General features: G+C 38.9%; 1 protein-coding gene across 1 annotated transcript in view; it reads right to left on the reverse strand.

Annotated features, from left to right (window-relative positions):
• LOC122791820 (probable isoprenylcysteine alpha-carbonyl methylesterase ICMEL2) overlaps window positions 1-20,352 on the reverse strand; it is a 437,113-nt gene that overhangs the window by 188,238 nt on the left and 228,523 nt on the right. Inside the window, exon 5 of the mRNA XM_044059777.1 lies at window positions 18,443-18,526. Coding sequence (XP_043915712.1) covers window positions 18,443-18,526 — 84 coding nt within the window. The remainder of the gene's footprint in view (window positions 1-18,442; window positions 18,527-20,352) is intronic.

Consider the following 20,352-nt stretch of genomic DNA (forward strand, 5'->3'; position numbering starts at 1 on the left):
CTCCTTTGCATAAATACTGCACCATATCAAATTTCGCTTTCTTTCCCATGTCCATATTTCTTTTTTATACTTTTCAAATATCTCTTGGTTTTGTTGTTTGTATTTTTGCACTTCCTCAGATGCTTCTTTTTCCAAGCAGATCAAGGTTTCTTGATCTATATGCTATTTATCACAAATCTGTTGTATTAATGAACCCAAAATTTCATTTGAAGTTTTGGACAGTTTTTCTTTCCTCAAATTTCTCTCTTAATCATTTTGTATATCTTGTGTCTGGAAATTCTGGGTGTTTTACATAATAGTAACAATACATAATTTCTTTCTTATCCTCAATAGTCCACTCTATCGTCTTTATGGCTCTTCTTTGGCCTATCAGTTTTTGTGATTTTTGTGGACTGCTACTTCCTTCTACAACAGGTGGGTCATTCTCCCCCTGGACCTGGTCTGGCCCCATTGTAGGAATGTGTCTGTATTTTGAGGATTCTACACTGTCATGTTTTCCAGTCCTGGCACCAGTGCGCCAACCAGGATTCAGCAGTTTTTTATCCTGGGTCATACGCACCCAGCTATCTCTTTTAAATTTTGATCTACTTCTGTCCACGATATATGTCATATTAATAGTCTATATATCATTGTCACCTTGGTGAGATTTTGTAGAAAACATTATCCACCTTGTGAAGGTACTCACCAAGACCTGATGATGAATTCAATTTCAGCACTACTACTCCTCTCCTTTGCTTGCTGACTTTTCATCTCTCCATTCGGACCCTACTCTGTATAAACTGCTGTTACTCTCCTTAAGGATCTGTGTCCAAAATCCCATTCTTTCCTTACTTCTTGAATTACCCCCGTGTGTCATTATCACTCCTTTCTACTTTGAAATGTAGCTTTCTGCTTCTGTTATGTATAAGAGCCTTAACTGTGTAGCACTAAAATATCCCTTCAATTCACATAATCCTAAACCTCCTTGTTTTGCTAGGAGGATCAGCTTATCCCATTTAACTCTTGCCCAGTTAATTCTTGCCCTCCTTTAACTTTTTATTAATTACTGTTTACAACTTCAACTCTGGTTGATAAGCATAGGCCTTACCTGTGTATAAAACTGAAGGGACTAAAACATTTTACTGCTTGCATCTTGCTATCCATATCCATAGGCAAGATCGTCCACTTTCTCAGTTTTTGAATTATCTTTTTAGTGTCTTCCTACATATCCTTAGCTGCCATAACTGAACCCTTTTTTATCCATACTTCTAATTACTTCATTTTATCATGCCCCCATAAATATGGGTACTGATGGAACAATTCATGTGTGGGTACATAGTTTATAGCTATAGCCTTTGTTTTGCCTTCATTAATTTTCTATCCCAAAAAAAAACCCTGAAATGTCTCAGAATATTCCACAACTCTGAAAAAATTATTTTCTGGTTCCATCGGGTACAAAATAATTTTATCTGCAAATAACATCAGCTCTTCTTGAACACCATACCAATTACATCCTTGAATTCCTGAGCCCCTTATTTTGTTGCCAGTGGTTCTACATATAACACAAATAACAAAGGGGAAAGAAGACACCCCTGCCTGGTTCATCTTTTCAGACACAACTTATCAGAGAGAAACCCTCCCAAACTGATTTTTGCCTCCAATCTCTCATATATCCTTCTAATTAACCTTATTATTGTATCAGGAAATGCAAATGCTTCCATTGCCCTAGTTATAAAATCCATGCTTAGTCTGCTGAATGCTTTCGTTGCATTAAGACATACCAATAACCATGCTATTTTCCTACATTCTGCTTCCCTCTGGATCATCACTGTTCTATTAATGTTATCAAATCTTTGCCTTCGTTCCAGAAAACCATACTGATCTATATCCATCAATTTTGGCATCACCTTTGCCATTCTTTTAGCCATTATAGGCATAAACAATGGTTTAGAATTGAAATGGGCCTACATGAAGCTAGATCAGATGGGTCTTTATCATCTTTAGGCATTACAGCCATCACAGCTTTTTTCCAGGATGTTGGCGCCTTCCCTCCTGTTAAAATGCTGTTAAACAAAACTTTTCAGATGTTTAGCACTTTCCTCCCCTTAACATCCAAACTTCTACCAGAATACCATCTATTCCTGGAGACTTTCCTGTAGATTGGTTAAACATTACCATTTTATCTTATCTTCTTCTATCTTGCCTGTTAGTCATTGAGCCTCATCTACCTGTAACTTTGGCATATTTAAGTCTTCCATAAATAGTTCTATTTGTGGTTTCACTTGGTTTCCCTACTTCTCTGCGTTATACAACTTTTCATAAAATTTCTGAAATATCTCTACAGGATCTCTGGTTATTTTTCTTGTCATAGACTGCTTAAATTGGCAAGAACCTTTTCTTTCTGTTGTTTTAAGTTGTTGTATCAAAATTGTTTGTGCTCTGGAGTTGTTCTAGAGTTATCAAAAATTGTTACTTAACAGCAATCTTTCTACACTTATGCATATTATCCAGGTACTCCCTTATTTTCTCTTTAGCACTGTGCAACTGTATCTTTTCTTGTTCTGTGAGATTCCTCTTATTTTGTAATACTTTAACCTTTATTAGTCCCTCTACATAATTCTTACTACATCTTAAGCATATATATTTTTCTTTTATTTCTGCCCTATTTTTAAACTCCTCTTTTATTCTATCCCACTCACTAGCTGTAGCTTCTGAAGTATGTTCCATCTTCCCTAATAACTCCTGGATAAGTTCCACTACATATTTCTTAAATTCCTTTATTTTAACAGGTAGGTGGGGAAGTGCCAGTGTCTTATCTTTACTTCATTTCCCTGCATTTTTATCTTAGCAATTACTGGTGCATGATCTCTAATAGTTATTGGATATGTATCAACATTTTCAATTAAATAGACATGTCCCTGTGATATATAGTTTCTGTCAAGTCTAGCCTATTTATTGTACAATAATATACAAATTCTCTCAGAATTCCTACTACTGAATTCACATCTTTCATACTAAATATTTTCATACATTTCTTCAGAAATCTATCCTTTATTGTCATATTTTTCTTTTCAGCAACCCCAGATACATTCTCATTGTTGCAAATCAAATTCCAGTTCCCACCTACAAGTAACATTCCCTGCTGAAAGCTAATTATTTCTCTCAAACATTTTTAATATCCAAAATAGCAGTTTTGGGTGGAGTATAAAAATATGCCAGTGTAATCCTCATCCCTTGCCAGTAGCCCCTTACTACTATAAATCTGCCATTATTATCTTTTTTCCACTTCTGTTCACTACTGGAGCTACTCTAGCAGTTAATATAAGTATTCCTCTTTTTCTTTGTCTCTGATATTATGCAGACTATCCACTCCGAAATCTTTTCTTTATCAAATACACATGCTCAGTTCTTTCCAAAATTGTCTCCTGTAGCACTGTTTGCACTCTGCATTTCTTAATATAATTAAGTATTCTTTGCTTTTTGTCTATACCTGTGAGACCGTTCACATTCTAAGATAATATGGAAAGTGTCACCATTATGGTAACAAGTCATTATTCCCACCTATTGTATATCTGTTTCCAGCTTTTATGATACATGCACCCATTAATGTTTGGTAGGTTAAGCATTTTTTTCTCATCATCAACATTGGAACCTATGTCACATTTTATAAGACTCTTAGTTTTAATAAAAAAACCTTCAAACAAAAAACAAACACCTCCAGAACACCCCCATAACCTATTAATTTAATAAAAACACATACAACTATGTACATCTTCAAGTAATGAAGTTAAACCCTCCTAATATGAACATTTGTGCCAGATAGACAGTTGCTCACACAGGCCCTAATTAACCTAAATATGAGGTTATTCATGCAAGAGACATGTTATTGCCTGTGTCTGTTTTTTTTTAATCTTCATTCCCTCTCCCCATATATGAAAACTACTTGTATACTTTCAGAAATCATTAACATTTAGCCTTGAAGAAAACAGCATTCTGTCTTTTATTGCCCTATTATTTATTTATTTGACATTTGTTGACCAGGATAGTCCAACTGAGCAAAAAGCCCTTTTTCAGCAGAGGCCCACGGAGAAAAGCTCCACAGTGTAATAATCAAGAATAGTTACAAAAGTCAGGATAATACACAGTAAGAAAATAATGTATAATATTCAATAAACAGTGGAAAATATTAGCAGAATATTGGTGAAACTCCACTGTACAATAAGTTAAACTAAACAATAATAAATCAAGAACAATGCTATAAGGAGGTAATAATACATTAGACAAGAATGTTCAAGCAATCAGAGATAAAATTTGAGTAAAGATAATCAGCAACAGAACCATAATAATGTAAGTATAAGGTTTAGTAATTAGATAATAATTGAAACAAGTGCCAAAAATACATAAAAAGTTGGTTTCAAAAGGATGGGAAACTTGTGCATTGTAGTAAGTAAGAAAGTATAGGACTAGTAGGAAGAGGAAAAGGTGTTGTTAGCAAGGGGGGTGAGGGAAGATTCAGGTGGGATGATTACAAAGACATGTCCTGGTGCTGTAGAGATAACTTTTAAGAGTATTTTGAATTCAGGAAAATGAGTGATGCTTCCAATGGACATGGGAAGTTTGTTTCATGCAAGAGCAGGAAGGTAGCTACAGAGATACTGTCTAGGATATTTTCTACGTTTATGGATCTGTAAGAGATCCTGGTCTGCACTTCTAAGGGGTTAAGAGGGCTTATAGAGGGAAACAAGGGAAGAGAGGCTAGGGAAGGAGGAAGATTTGTTCAAGATAGAGTGTATGATAAGAAGTTGTGTAAATAAGAGTTGATTGGGAAATTCAAGCAGCTGAGCATTCTGAGAGCAAGACAGTGATGTGATCTAGAAGGCTGATTAGCTGCAAATCTAGCAACTTTGTTGCATGTAGTTTCTTGTTTAGTGAAATGTGAGAGCTGTAGAAGAGGTTTGGGAGAAGATATGCTTGGGCTAGAAATATCCTAGAGTTGGGTGTGTGGAACCTTTTACTGCAATAAAGTAGACCAAGATTTTGGTGTTTTTGTCTGACACAATGAAGGACATGAAGGTCAAATTTAAGCTGATCATCTATTATAGCACCAAGGAACTTAGTCTGGGTCTCATGTTTCATGGTAGTGGTATTGAGGGAGGCGATGGTATGGAAAGTTTTTAGTTGATTAAGGGATTTTGGAAGGAAGAGTAAACATTTTGTCTTCTTAGGGTTAAGTATAAGTTTGTGGTTAGTAAGCTATGTTTCTCTAAGGGTAAGTGATGACTGAGTTAGAGTTAGGAGGTTTTAGGGATTATCAGCAATGGTAATGATTGTAGAGTCATCAGTGTGCTGTATGAGAGAGGAATGAGGAAAGGATGTGTATAGTAAAGATAATAAAAAGGAGATGACCCAAGATTGAGCCTTGAGGGACACCCATTTTGGTGGAGAGAAAAGAAGAGTAGGCAGAGAGCCATTTTACATATTGCTGTCTATCTGTAAAATAGCTGTGAAACCAAGAGATAGTTTCTAAAGATAGGCTAAGTTCAGAGAGTTTAGAGAGAAGGATAGGATGGGAGACAGTGTCAAAGGCTTTTGAGAAGTCTAAAAACAGGCAAGACACTAGTTTATCATTGTCTCTGGCTAGATTGATGGTGTTAGTAAAGGATACAATGGCAGTAGTAGTACTGTGATTAGAGCGGAATCCATGTTAGGTAGGTGTGATAAGGTTATTTTGTGTAAGACAGACAGATTTGTTTATGAATACAGTGCTCGAGTATTTTAGAGAGGGGGGAGAATAAGGCAACAGATCAGTAGTTACAAAACTCTATCCTTTTGGGCAAGGTATAGAATTTTTTCCAAAGAGTAAGAAGTGTGGATTCACTGATTGATTGGTTTATAAGGATGGAGATGGGGTAAGCTACAGAGTTAGCTACAGTCTTAATGAAGGAGGATGGCAGGTTTTCAGTGGAAAGGGAGCATGGTTTAATTTTGAAAAGAAGTTTTTTAATGTAGTGCATTGGAACAGGAGTTAATGAGAAAGGGATATTTTTCAGTAGTGGGGAGGTGGCAGGTGTAGGGTTGGTAGGGTTGGAGTTTAGAGCAAGTCTGCTGATGGTAAAGTAAGGATTGAAAATAGATGCTGTTTCTTGGGGTGTATTATTAGGGCAGGGGTTAGGAGTAGAAGGGTTCCCAGGGTGGAGAATTTGGTTAATATTAGTCTTAATATTTTTAGGGTGTCTGAGCTCAGTAGATTGGGGTGAAAGACAGAAGTTCCTTTTATCATTTTTTATGTGTCTTTTGATAAGATTTCTGAGTTCTCTATATTTTTCATAGTGAGTGGGTGATTTTATCTTAACCCAAAGTTTCCAGGTTGAATCTCTTTGTTGGATAAGGGAGCGGGTAAGGTTGGTGAGCCAGGGAGAGCAGTAAGATATGACTCTTACTGTTCTGAGAGGGGCAAGGGAGTTAAGAGTGTTTAGAAAGATAAGAGTGGAACTGTAGGACAGTGTCATCTAGAGGCAAGGAAGAGAGGAAGGACCAGTTGTTGGAAGTGAGAGAAATGTTGAAAAAATCTGGGTTAAAGATGACTAATTTATGACATTCTTTAAATTTATGAGGTTTAGTGAGGTGAGGAGAGAATCTATGGACACCTATGGGGGAGTGGTCACTGATATCTGGTAGTGATTCAGGTTGGTGATAGAGGTTAGGTTTGGAGATGAGGATCCAGTTAAGTATTGAGCTAGTACTAGTTGGTTTGTGAAGGAAGGTAGGGGAAGAGATAAGTTGTGTGTAGCCATAAAGGTTTATACTGGAGGAAGTGGAGCTGGAGATAAGGGGGAGCCAATTTATGTTAACATCACCTAGTATAATTGTTTCGTTACAAATATTGTCAGATATCCACTGGAGAATGTGTTCTAGTAAGGGTATGTTGTCACCAGGTAGAATGTAGATGGCGACTATGGTTAGAGCTTCATGGTTGTTGAGTTTACAGTTATCAGTAATAAGTTCAGATGGATGAATGGAGGGTGGAGGATTAGTGTAGGGGGATAGGGTTAACAGGTTAGAATACATTAATGGCAACTCCACCACCTTTTTTGTGAGTTCTATCAAGACGAAGAACGTTGTAGCCAGGTGGAAGGAATTCTTAATCAGAGTTGTGAGGTTTGAGCCAGGTTTTAGAGAGAGCAACTATGTTGGGTGAGTGTTGGGCTATCCAGGAGTGGAACTCAGTGATCTTGTTCAGAATATTATGGATGGTAACTGAGTAGAAGGAGAGATGTTTGGGACTAGAGTTAGTGTTATGGCGGAACATATTATCAGATTATCTCCATGGAAATGTAAGAAAAAAGAAAAATGTAGTCCTCTCTTGCAGCCTGAAAGACATGCTGAAACATTTATTGCTAAAAAAAATGTTCATTATATTTGGTGTTCTCATATTTACTTGTTTCCACTTAAATGTTGTTATTAGATTAAGCCAAGGGTCTTAATCTGGACACTCAACTATGTAAAAGTAAGAGAAAACTTGTCATCCCTACATAGATTATGATCTGTGTACTTTTACACACCATCCCCCACCACAACAATCCAAGATTACAGTCTAATAATTTAACTATGTTTTTGTCTTTCTTTTCCTTCTCTTTTTGCACTGCAATGCCAGCATTTCTTAATACCAAAAAAGAAAGAAAGAGAAAGAAGAAAAAAAGGAATGTCTTTAATAACTTTATCACATACAAGAATAACTGAACATACTTTACTACCAAATATGCAATTTATATTTGTGAAAAGTTTCACAGAAATAACGTTAAGAAAATAAATTGTTTTACTTACAGCTATCTCCTTCATTCCTCTTCCCCTCACCTCACAGTCCTTTCAAACATTAATGACATGTGGTGAAGGAAATGTTTTTCAGTTCCAGACAAGTTTAACAAAGTCAACAAAAGTCCACTCTTTCCACTTATTCTTATACAGACGTATTTTACAAATGTGACTGATACTTTGAGTTTCATATTTATTCACTAATTTCCATGTTGCTGTCTTCTTCCTGTTCAACTCCATCTCCCACATCCAGATTCCAGTTCAATTCCATGATGCTCCAGATTTTTCTAGTCAACTCCTGTGATTTTCTCTGTTACTGGCAAAGTCTTTCCATGTGCTTTATTATCAAAAGAATGAGCAACAGAGTCCCCTTATCTATGATTGCTCATTTTTAGTTACACAAACTTTTGCATTTCCTCCTTAGCTTGTTTTGCATTAAAAACAACTCTGATCCTTCAGGAAAAATATTGTGAGGACAGCTGGACACAACAGCTTGTATCTCACACCTGCCTCTCAACTTCCTTGATTACTGCAATAAATGTGTTTCCCTTCTGCCTGGTGTACAGTGAGTAATCATTTCCATAAACACTCTACTATCTCCAACTCTTAACACTTTGTCCTTCTGCCATTGTTTTGTCACGATCAACTCTTTCTGTTCGTACAATTGCATCTTTACTAATACAGGCTTTGGTTGATTTCTCATGGCCATATTTGGAGGATACGCATGGTGTGCCCTTTAAATTAACAAATCCTGCTAAGGAATACCAGTCCATTTGCTTATTTGTGTCTTCTAGAATTAATACAGCCTATTCCTTCTAGTTTCTTTAGTACAGCAGAACATCTCAAATTTTCCCTATGTGCTATGACCTCTTTATTCTACTATTTTTTGAAACATTTCTTCTTCAGCAGTCTCGTACTCGGTCAGCTTTTTCTTCGTTTTGACCTCTGAGTTTTGCTGTTTTATCAGCTCATCTGAGTATCTGTTTTTGAAGCTTTTTTATAGATTCATAGGGTGGTAGTAAGCTATTGGCTCTCGGGCCTTATACAAGCCTAGCCATACAATTCCCTGGCTATTTCTTCCCACAATATTTAGTTCCCGGAACCCCCGTCTAGCAGGTGACTGATGTGATCCCCGGGGTGAATTTCCTATCTCCCATCCAATCGTCAATGTTCCTTTTGAAGAGGGCCAAAGAGGCGCTCTGCTTGACATGTATTGGCAGTCTATTCCAGAGTCTGGGGAGTCTCTGGGTCAGGAACCTATCCCTCCAGCATGTTTTGTTCATTGTGATGACAAGGTTTAGATCTATTTTTTCCAGCTTTTTATTTGAGATGATATACTCCTTCAGTGTTTCAATTATTTTAATCAGCTCAAAGCTCATTTGACTTTTTTCCCCTCTAAATTACCGGAAGCCAAATTTTGTATCAAAGCTGGAGCCTGAAGTGCTTTTTGTGAAGAGCTGCAGGATTCTTCCCAGTCAGTGTTTTCTCTTCACCTTTTCTGGTTGATTTTCTTTCAGGCTCTCTTAGTTTTTTCTTTGAAGGCATCCAGGCAGCCAACTGAACCAGTAACTGAATTTTACTCAAGCTGACAGTATCTCTAGCTGCCGTTTCTCAGTTTCTTTTTGCACACTGGGAGAGTCGTAATTAAGCTGGTGATCAATGCGCAGCCATCTTGGAAGTCTTACTTCAGTAACTCTGGCGACCAACGTAAGTACATTTACATAGCCCTTCAGTGTGCTGTGATTCTAACTAATGAAGTGCACCATACATGCTAGGCATACATGTGATTCCTGTCTGTATTATATTCCAGACATTCTGTGCAAATACTTACAGACTGTTGAACTAAGCATTTAGTGTAGCAGGAGTATTTCTGAACTTTGCCCTTTGACTTCATTTAATATGACAATCTGCTCTTGGGAGGATGGACATGAAAGACCGAAAAAATTTTCTTTTACAAGTGACAGCCATATTGATTTGTTCATGGAGCCAAAACATGCAACTTAACTTAAAAAAAAAACTCTCCTGACCCCTGACATATACGTAGTGAACACACTTAAATGCAACAAACAGGCTTATTACAAAAATGATTAAATCCTAAGCCTACAGAACTCAGTAAGATAGTTCAAATTTCCAATTCTGATTTTCATACTAAACAACATTGTATATCAGTTACTAAGTATGTGGATGAGTTGAGAAAATTAGATCATGACTGTAATCATGAAAGTACATAAAAAAAAGTCTAAAACATAGCAATGCATGTGGAAAAAGACGGACACTGCCACCACATGTGAAGATTTAGTGACAACCATGCCAACACATGTGATGTAGACTCTGCTAACCAGTCTGGTTCAATGATTAAGCCACAAAATACAACCCTGGCACCAAGAGTACAGAGAGGACATGCACTGCCGTCCTGGGTATGGGTCTCCAACCTCTACACTTCAAATACATTGCACACTGTTCACTTACAGAGCCACACCACTCTGTTTGTGGACCAATATCTCCCAAAGCCCTCCTTCCATGGTAACTGCCTTTCATATGTTCCCTACAGCTTTTTTCCTGGTCCTGGCAGTACTGCTGTGTGCTCTTAACCTTGTCAATTAATCTCTCTTTCACTGGTAGTTGGCTGATGCAGTTTTCAAAGGTATGCACCCTACCATTTCTTATTCCTCAGTGTACATAATGGTTTATCATCTTCTCAACTAAGAAGCAGTGCATAAAAGCACTTGGAATAAATAAATACCAGCCACAAGAGCTAAAAGACAAATAATTTAATTTTACTTAAATAAAATAATGCCAGTATAGATTTAAATATACACAGGTTGGAAAACTAGGACAATTAAAAGAAACTGCAGACAAAACATAGGAAGCATTCAGAAAACCTAACTTTAAATGTCTAATTTCCCTAGCTAACTGCTACAAGAACTATTTTCACAGAGATGATAATTCCACAGCAAACGGATAAATTCTGTGGTACCAAGAAAGAGACAACAATATTCCAAACTCAAAATTTATTAGAACACGTTTAGTGCTTTCGTTCCATACATCACATAGAACTTCCTCAGAACTAAATGTGTTATTAATGACACTTTTATACATGCTTAAAATCGTGATACAATATTAGACCCAAACTACCAATTAAAACTAATTGCAAAGTAAAACCATACACAAGGATAAAAATAACAATGAACTATGTAGCATATTTCAACTTTAAAACATTGCACACAATGTAAAAATATTTTGGTACCTAGTAATGTTGTTATTAGAAATAAAGAGCATTTTGCTGCAGGGCATTATTGTTGTGAGTGAAAAAATGTGATGTATGGAGCTTTGTGTTCTAAGTGTCCTGCTTTTCACATAGGGAAAACCCAGATAATGCTTAAGAATCGAATTTATGACACAAGCAAGATATACAAAAATCAACGATCACAAATGCCTTTTCAGACACATACAGGAAAATAAGGACCACGATTTTAATTTTGTAGTTATGGAGCAACTAACAAAAGATAAAAAGGGTTTTGTTATAGAAGAACATCTTAATAAATGTGAATTAAAATGGCAAAGTTTAGTTAATGCAACAGATTTTCCAAGTTTGAATGATACAATGGGTATTAATTCGGTTTTAAAGTTTAACAAACAAAACAAATTATTACTAGAAATGTATCATGATGCAAGAAAATGCCTTAAATATTGATTTAGTGTTGGAAGAAGCAAATAAAAGTGAGGTTTACAAATCATTCTGCAGTGATATGTTAACCAGTTCAGGAATAAAACTGTAAGGATAAGTTCCAGAAGTAAGGAGCTTCAGCAAAGACAATTAATTTCACAGATGCATCTGGCCACAGCACATAGCTTTTAAATGTAAAACCATGTAAGACAAGTGTCATGCTTGTGGCAGAGGCTCCCTTAAACCAGAACTGTTCAGAGAAACTCTATACAAGCATGTTAACAGCTGCACAGAGACAGCTGTATCCACTCCTTGGTGGATTCACAACATCAGTAAGCTGTACAACAGAAGAAAGAAAATCATGGCAGAAATTAGGAGGTGCAGCACACAGCAAGATAAAAGCACTCTCGCCAAACCGCACAAACAATTCAGAGGAGAAATAAAGTCTATCAAAGCCAAATCTGAGGTCATTCTGGGCTTCCAGGCAAAGGACAACCACAAGGTATTCTTTAGCTATGTCAGCAACATCAAAGGCAATACACAATTGTGCACAAAGCCCATTGCAACATCAAAGGCAATACACAATTGTGCACAAAGCTCATTGTTCATGCTCAATGTAGCCACGTATACTGAGCCAGAATATGTAGAAAACCTACTGGCAGACAAATTCATCTGTAACTTTACCCCCCCCCCCCCAGACTTCACTACAGAAATGCCATCAAATATAATTCCCCCTACTATCATTATAGGTTCATAGGAGGTTACTAGGTTATTGGCCCTAGGGCCTTTATAACCCTAGCCATGTTATACCCTTGTTCCCTTACTGACCAAGTTGTATGGTCTATATTTGCAGAGTGAGTCTATGATCAGCACCAACTGCCCTTATCCAAGATGGGCATAGGTGACACTCCTGGGGTAAATTTATGGTCTCCCATCTAGTTGTCTAAGTTACGCTTAAAAGTCATTGAGAAGCACTGTTTTACGTCAATTGGGAGGTTGTTCCAGAGGACTGGCAATTTCTGGGAGACATATCTGTCTCTCCAGCATGTCTTTTAATGTTGCAAGCTAGGTTAAGATCCCCTAGAGCGAGTGAATCTTGTCCTATCTGACTTTCAGATATGCAGCATTTCCATTAGGGTAGGGTCCAAGACTGCTCTGTAGGCCAGACACAATTCACCTCTCAGCAGCCTATAAGATACAGAGTACAGTGACAGGGGCTTCAGTCTGTCCATGTAGGTCATGTGTTGAAGGCCCTTACTTTTCTTGGTGAGAAACCTCTGAGGTCTCTCCAGCTGCTGCTGGTGTCTGGTGAGTTACATACACAAGGGAGCATTGTACTCTATTAGTGGTCTGATGATAGACGAGTACAGGGGAGTTATAACATCTTTATCTCTGGATGCAATACCCTTACTTATGAGATGTGCAAGATAGAAGGCCTTCCTTACCACTGTGGACAGATGGTGATCAAAGTTAAAGTTGCTATCAACCTGTGTTCCCAAATCTTTCACCACAGGGTGGTCTGAGCTAAGGGGATTACTATTAATATTGTAATTTGCAGGGACTTTCCCTTTGTTGAAAGGGATGATAATGCATTTTTTGTGAGTAGTTTAAGTCCATGGCTTTGGCACCAATCATTTGTCTGTGTAAGCCCTTTCTGTAGTATGTCAGTATCATTGGAGGACTCAATGATTGCACCCAGTTTGCAGTCATCGGCAAACTTGGTAAGCCACAGGCCATCTATGTTCACCTGGACTTCTGAGAAATGGATTCCAAATAGTAGGGGGTCCAGAACAGATCAGTGTGGTACACCACTGGTAACTGGTCTGCTGGTAGAGGTGGACTTTGACTGTATGCGTTCTGTCGATGAGCCATTTGGCTACCCATCTAGTGACATATGGGTTAATTCCCAGCTGAGTGAGTTTCTCAATGATGCCTGAGTGGGGGATTGTGTCAAAAGCCTTGGCTAAGACAAGACAGGCTGTATTATACTGTTTTGCCTTCATCTAGGGCTTTGGTGACATTCTCAAAGAAGTCCACCAGGTTTAATAAGTATGATCTACCCTTAACTAAGCCAAATTGGGTCTGGTCAAGAGTTTGAAGTTCACCTATGTTTTTGCTGATAAAGTTTGTGATGATTTTCTCCATGGCCTTGCAGATAAGGCTGGTAAGGCTTAGGGGTGTATAGTTCCCAGGGTTGGCTGATGCACTCCTTTGTGCAAGGAAATTACTGTTGCTGTTTTGATTTCTGTTGGGACAAAGCCAGTACTTAAGACTGTGGTTGATGTCAGTGCCAAGTGGTTCTGCTAGGTCCTGTTTTAGAGAATTTAGTAGGCAGCCTGGGGTGTTATCTAGTCTCACAGAGGCTGTATTTTTGGCCATGAAGAGCATGGTTATCACCTGCTCTTTGGAGATACTAGGTACAGGACTGGTGACAGGTATACTTTGGGGTATGTCTGGTGGGGACATGAAGGTGATGTTGGCACCAAATCTGTCTGCTAGCAGGTTGGCATTTTCCTCAGTGTCAGTATGAGTGGTACCATCCACTACTAGTTTGGCACAAAGCTGGGCCTTCCCTTTGAGATTTCTGATGTAGCTAAAGAATGCCTTGTGATTATCCTTAGCTTGGGATGCTAGTTTAGCTCTGTAATTGGCTTTAGAGGACTTTACAAGGTATCTAATTTGCTTGTTCAAGTTGTGGAGGGTGTCCTTCCTCTGGTGAATCAGTTACCTCTTGTTCTTAGACATTAGTTTCTTTCTCTTGTTGTACGTACATATATATTTATTATATATATAGATTTATGCCATTACTTAGGAGGCTATAGTTAGCTTTGGAGACATTTTTCATCCTTCTTGCTCTTGGGTGGGGGGTCAGGTATGATTGTTTCTATGAACAAGACTGATTTATGATCAGACCTTACCAGGAGGGCAACACACAGGAAGTAGTGCAGAGACAACCTGTGTTGGTGAGTACTAAGTCTAAGACATTCAAGCCCCTTGTGGAGGTGCAGACTATCTGTTCCAGAGCATTTGTGTTAACAAAGTACAGGAACCTTAGGGTGACTGTGTTTGTGCTCATATATGATTCCCAGTCGAAGCAAGGAAAGCTGAAATCACCCATGACCCAGGTGTTTGGCTGTATAGTGAGTGACTCAAGTAGGTCAAGGTAGGCAGTGTGGTTCTTGTGGTTCATGGTATGCAACCTATAACTAACAATGATATGGAAGGGGGTTTTACCTACAGTTAGTTAGACTTGGACTAGCTCTAGAGTCGTACTGTTTGACCAGTCTTGAGGTGTATTTGTCTTTAATGAAGATGGATACACCTCCACCTTTGGTTCTTTCATGCTCATTTTGAGGTCTAAACATGTGGAAGGCATTGTAGCCTTGCATGGCCGGGGTGCTCTCTGTGCCTTGAACTAAATCTCTGTGACTGTAGAGACATCGGCATCTTCCAAGGTAAGGTGTGCTTCTAGTGACTGCAGTTTCCGATTTAGACTCCTAGCATTAAGCAGCATAATCTTGAGTTTGTCTCTAGTAGATTTTTTTATGTTGGGAATTTTGTTGTTATGCCATTGCCTAAAAAAGGCACTATGGGGGAGGAAACTACTTTTGCCAGTAACTGAAAGCCATGATGTGACAGGTGAAGACCATCTCTGGCAAAGCAGCATGGTCTGTCGACCATATCTTCCCAGGCTGACAGATACTAGACCCCCTGCACTGACACCACAAGCTAAGCCAATTGATGAAGTCAATCAGTTTCTGTTTATATTGAGACATCATCCTGGGTGAAGGTAGGATGCTGCTTAGGGCTAGGGACACACCTGCCTGGGACACATAATCTGAGAGCTCCTTCATGTCTCTCCTCATATAGTCCAGTGAAGTACATCTCAAGTCATTCACTCCAACATGGACTATGACAAAGTCATAAAGGTACTTGTTATTGAGAGACCTGAGTGCGTGCATGATCTGACAGATCCTGGCACCTGACAGGCAGCTGAATGTCACCTTCTCCTTGTCCAGCCTAGTGAGGGGGACATCTGTATGTCTCACTATGGAGTTGCCTATGACCATTACATTTGGTTTTGAGGTGTTCTGTCTTGGGGGCTTATTGGCTGAGACACTGTTGTGTGTATTATTATGCGTAGTAGATTCTGCTGGGTCTGCAGTGTGTGCATTGGGTTTGTGCTTGGGAGGTCTCTGATCTTTAGGTAGGCTTCTAGTGAGTACCTCCGCATATATGGGCTTATGTTTTCTGAGCTTGTTATGTGCAAGAGGTAAAGTATATCTGTGCTGACAACATGTTTGATATCTGGTTTGTTATGTGACAGAATTGATTCCAAATTCATAGTATAGATATATCTCTCACATGTAGGGGAACAGGTTTGCAGTGCCCTCTTTAAGGCCAATATCACTGCATCAATGGCCCCAGGACATATCCCAGGCTGCTTCCTAAATGGCATGAAACATAACCTATCAAGCCCTCTGGAATTACTATTTAACCATAGCCTCCAAACAGGTTTCATGCCTCACGAGTGAAAACAGCAACTGTCCTCCCTAAGCACAAAGGTGGATCATCTACAGACCAAGGAAATTACAGACCCATATGTCTCATGAGTCCCATATGCAAAACCATGGAAAGAATTATCATGGAAATAATCAGTAATGACAGGAAACTTCCAGACACTAGACCCAGCTTAGCTTGGTTTCATCAAAGTCAGGTCATGCCTACTTAACATGGTGATCTTCTTTGAGATGGTAACCAAAGCAATGAACTAGGGAAGAATGGTTCACACTGACAATTTTGACCTGGCCAAGATATTTAATACAATAATTCATTCCAGCATTGCTGACAAACTTAAGAGGTTAGGTATAAACCCTTAGGTTAGATATAAACCTATCCAAGTAGCTAAATAGGTAGAGTCATGGCCTAAAGTGTTGTAGGTCCTGGATTTGAGTCCTCAGCAGTCATACCTTCTGTCACCCAATGGACAGCCAGCTGGCTCACAGACATGACACAGGAAGTAAGAACTGGGGAATCCACCTCTACAAAGAGGCCAGTTACTAGCACAGTACCTCAAGGATTGCTGCTGGGACTGCTCCTTCTAAGCATCTATTTCTCTGAAGTCAAGGCCAATGTCAAGGGCCTCTGGCTGACAAAATCTGCAGCAGACTGCAAATTATGAGCAGTTATAGAATCTCCCACCAACCCTAATGTTCTCCAGCACAGACAGATAACTGGTTTCAGAGCCATAGAATAAAACTAAATGCCAGGAAATGCATAACAAAATCCTTTGGGAAGTCATCAACCCTAATAACTATCATACTGACAACACACCCCTATCAGTTGACTCATTAGACAGGGACTTATGGACAGCAATCTAGACATTGACCATCATGTGTCTACAGTAGTGAGGAAATCATTTCATGTCATGCAACTTATAAACAAAGGTATAGCATCTAGGTCCAAGGAGGCCATTGTTCCACCGTATTCGACATTCATCAGAACTACCATTGGGTACAATGCCCACTTTGGTATGTATCTATTCAGGTACATCCAACAACTGGAACACCCATGGATGTTCCTCACTAAAAGAATAAAGAGTGCATGTTACATGTTGTTTGCAGACTGTCTCAAAGCCCTATTCCTGTCTTCTACAGGCAGTTAAGGGGAGATCTATGCCTGACATACAAGGCATCGTTGGACCAGACTCTGATGTAGCTCCTGCATATCCACAAAATAAACAAGGCCAGAATTACTTGTTCTAAAGACTTTAACCTTCCCTGTGATACAAATAAGACCTGCTGGAGAGACTGATATATATTGCAGAGATGATCCCATTCTCTGGAACAGGTTCCCCAAATGGGCAAAGCAGAGTTCCTCCCTAATCCAATTCAAGTGTAAGTAGGACAACTGGATGGGGAACAGGAAATGCATCCCTGGTTTGGCACCTATGTCTCTACACAGGCAGCTTGCAAATGTTTAATCTCCCAAGCCCGTTTACACTTACTTCTCAGAGATTTGGGATGCATGGCTAGGCTTAATAAGCTCCAGTGGTCATTAGTCCATTGCACACCTGTAAGTCTAAATACTTCCATATACACTTGACAAGATGGCCATACTCCACCTCCATAATAAAACAATAGAGCAAGTTATTTAAAAAACAATACTGCACTTAAAAATGCTTCCCTTTGAGAAGTATACATTGTTGCTCTTTTGCAGTAAAAACACTGTAAATTGATCCTGCTTTTACTCTACAATGTTTATATTAAATTAAACAAAACACAGTTTAAGCACAACCAATACATTTTGAAGAGTGGTGATGCAGTTGTGTTTCAGAACACTACTACAAACCAGAACCAGAACGACATCCAGAGTTCCAGCAGCATCTGGGGGCAGCAACTGTCGGCTCACCCATTCTAGGAGGGAGGGTAGGGTTTCTGCATGTGATCTAGCATTCTTCCAGTGATAGGGATAGTGCTATATCGACCCAGAATACAGCTGATGAATTTGGCATACAAGCAGCTAACTGATGCTACATATGGTGATGTGCATAATGTTAAGCAGTCCCACCTAGTTATGGCAAACCAAACAAATCCTTGGCACACGAAGCTAGCATACATTAGGTTGCTGGTTTGCTCCACACTTCCCTTTCTTAACCCACTTACAGCCATGGTGGTCCCAGAGCCGGGGGTAGTTCCATGGACAATTAAGGTAGGAACAGCTGGAGCAACACTGAGCAGCTGATGGTTAGCTGGATTGGTATGCTTAGTGAAGCTAAAAAAAAGCACAATGCATTTAGCATATTACAGAAACTGAAATTCACATGGATTCTTATTTAAAGACAATTTGCAAAAATCTGCTGGCATCATATGCAAAATTATAAAAATTGATAAAAATATTACACTTTGATATGTTGTTTTGAGAGAAGTAGTTTCTTTAAACTTAACCGCACACATTAAACTGTAATTTAGTTTGTTTCCTTACCTTTCTAATAGTGCACTGCAAATTAATCTCTTCACATTTCAGAATGTTGTTTATAGTGTTATGAATCTTCTCTGCCACACTGGGCTGAAAATAACAAAAAAATAATTTTAATATTTGAAGGGAAGCCTTTATTTTCTTCATATGTACTTTGATGACCATCAGTCCTGAACATCCCACTCTTGCCTATTTCCATTATTATTGTTAAACTGCTCTGCGAGTTTACATTTGTTCATTTTTTCCCACCTACTTACTAATAAAAAAAGACACTTATACAGATGTATGAGAATGATGTGTGTGTAGGCTACTGAACTGATGCAAACAAAGCAGGTAGCCCTTAAGCAGCTATTATTTCCAAACCCCTGTCCCATCCATTTCTTGGTTTGTTCTAAGCAACTCTGAACTCCTCAGATGACATATGCCCAGCACTGCCTTGTCATGTTAAATCTCTTTCTCCCCACTGGTTTCAACCGCTTTCATCTAATGCTAGACAATATGTTCCGCTCATATAACGGCCTCACTTCCTCTTGTCTTTTCTAATGTATAAACACCCATATTTCTGAGTCACTGCAAATACGCACACACCTCTGCACTCTCACCAGTTTGATAACTTTGCATTGCACAGCTTCTGCATGACTTTTTTGGCTTTCGCATGTTCTTCATAATGGTACAAATTTCTCCAGATGCAGTTTAGTCAGTGTCATATACAATGGAAGGACAGTCTCAGCATCTTTGGGGTTTATACCTTGCACCACGCTCCTCAGTTTAGTACTCATCTTCATGACTGCCGTTAAGCACACTTCAAAATACAATTCAGCTTACAAATGATTATTACCTCATATCTTTCTCTTGTGCAATCCTTTTTAGCGTCAGCCCACCAAGACCTTATGATTCCTACCAGTTTCTCCCTTTCAAAATGCAAAACCTTTGGTACTTTTGTATCATTCCTAGCACAATGCTATCCAGCAGCATCTTGCCAGTCATTCCAGACCACTACATTAGTTTTTCATACAAACTCTATGTGAAATCTGACACATATTTAACAGCAGAGATCCTGAGTCACTGCACTGCCCCAGTGCTTGTTGACTTTTGCTGTGACAGTTCTGCCTCTAGCAACCACACACTGCTTTTTTCTGATTTTGCCAATCTAGTCACAATATCTACAAAAAAAAGAAAAAACACTAATGCCCCTTTATGGGGTGAAAAAGTGTCTGCATTCATCTAGGCAGTTACTATGGGGGAGTTATTTGAGCTCTACAGTTTTCTGCGGAGTCACAAGGTTTGGGTAAGCAGCACAAGTGCTTGTTAGCCAGTTCCACAAGTGACATTATCTCCAGTATACTACCCCCCCCCCCAAATCAGATACCGCCATTGATCTCTGGTCTCTGCCAAAGACTGTAGGTAGTGTACGTCTCCCAGGATTCAAGCCTCAGAACTTCTCTCTGTGTCATTATTACTGTCCCTTGCCAGCAGGTTCAATAATCTAACCCACAGCATCAGATTCATATGCACGATTTCATCTCTCTATAGCAAAGGGCTACTCTCTCTGCTCTTCATCAGCCAACTACCAGTCCTTGTCAACATTTTGGGCTCCAGTTATGTACTTGCTATCAGCCTGCATACAGCAAAGTGACAAATGCCATGATGAAGTTCTGATACAACACATGCACAAGTTTCCCTTTGTTCACTTAAGTGATGGATACATCCAAAAATGAATCAAGCTGGAATGGCAAGATCTCTGCAATAACTCAGCAATTTGAAGCCACTGGTGAGGAAACTAGAATGCGCAAACACAAGCTGTGAACCACACAGAATGATAGCTCTCAACAACTTAGAGCAAGAAATCTGGACAAAGTCATAAATAAAAGTGGGACAAAGGCCCAAAAATGGGGACAATTTTTAAATATTGCTCT

Source organism: Protopterus annectens, chromosome 17.part0, assembly GCF_019279795.1.
Source record: "Protopterus annectens isolate FY-2018-M chromosome 17.part0, PAN1.0, whole genome shotgun sequence".
In the NCBI taxonomy this organism is placed as follows: domain Eukaryota; kingdom Metazoa; phylum Chordata; order Ceratodontiformes; family Protopteridae; genus Protopterus; species Protopterus annectens.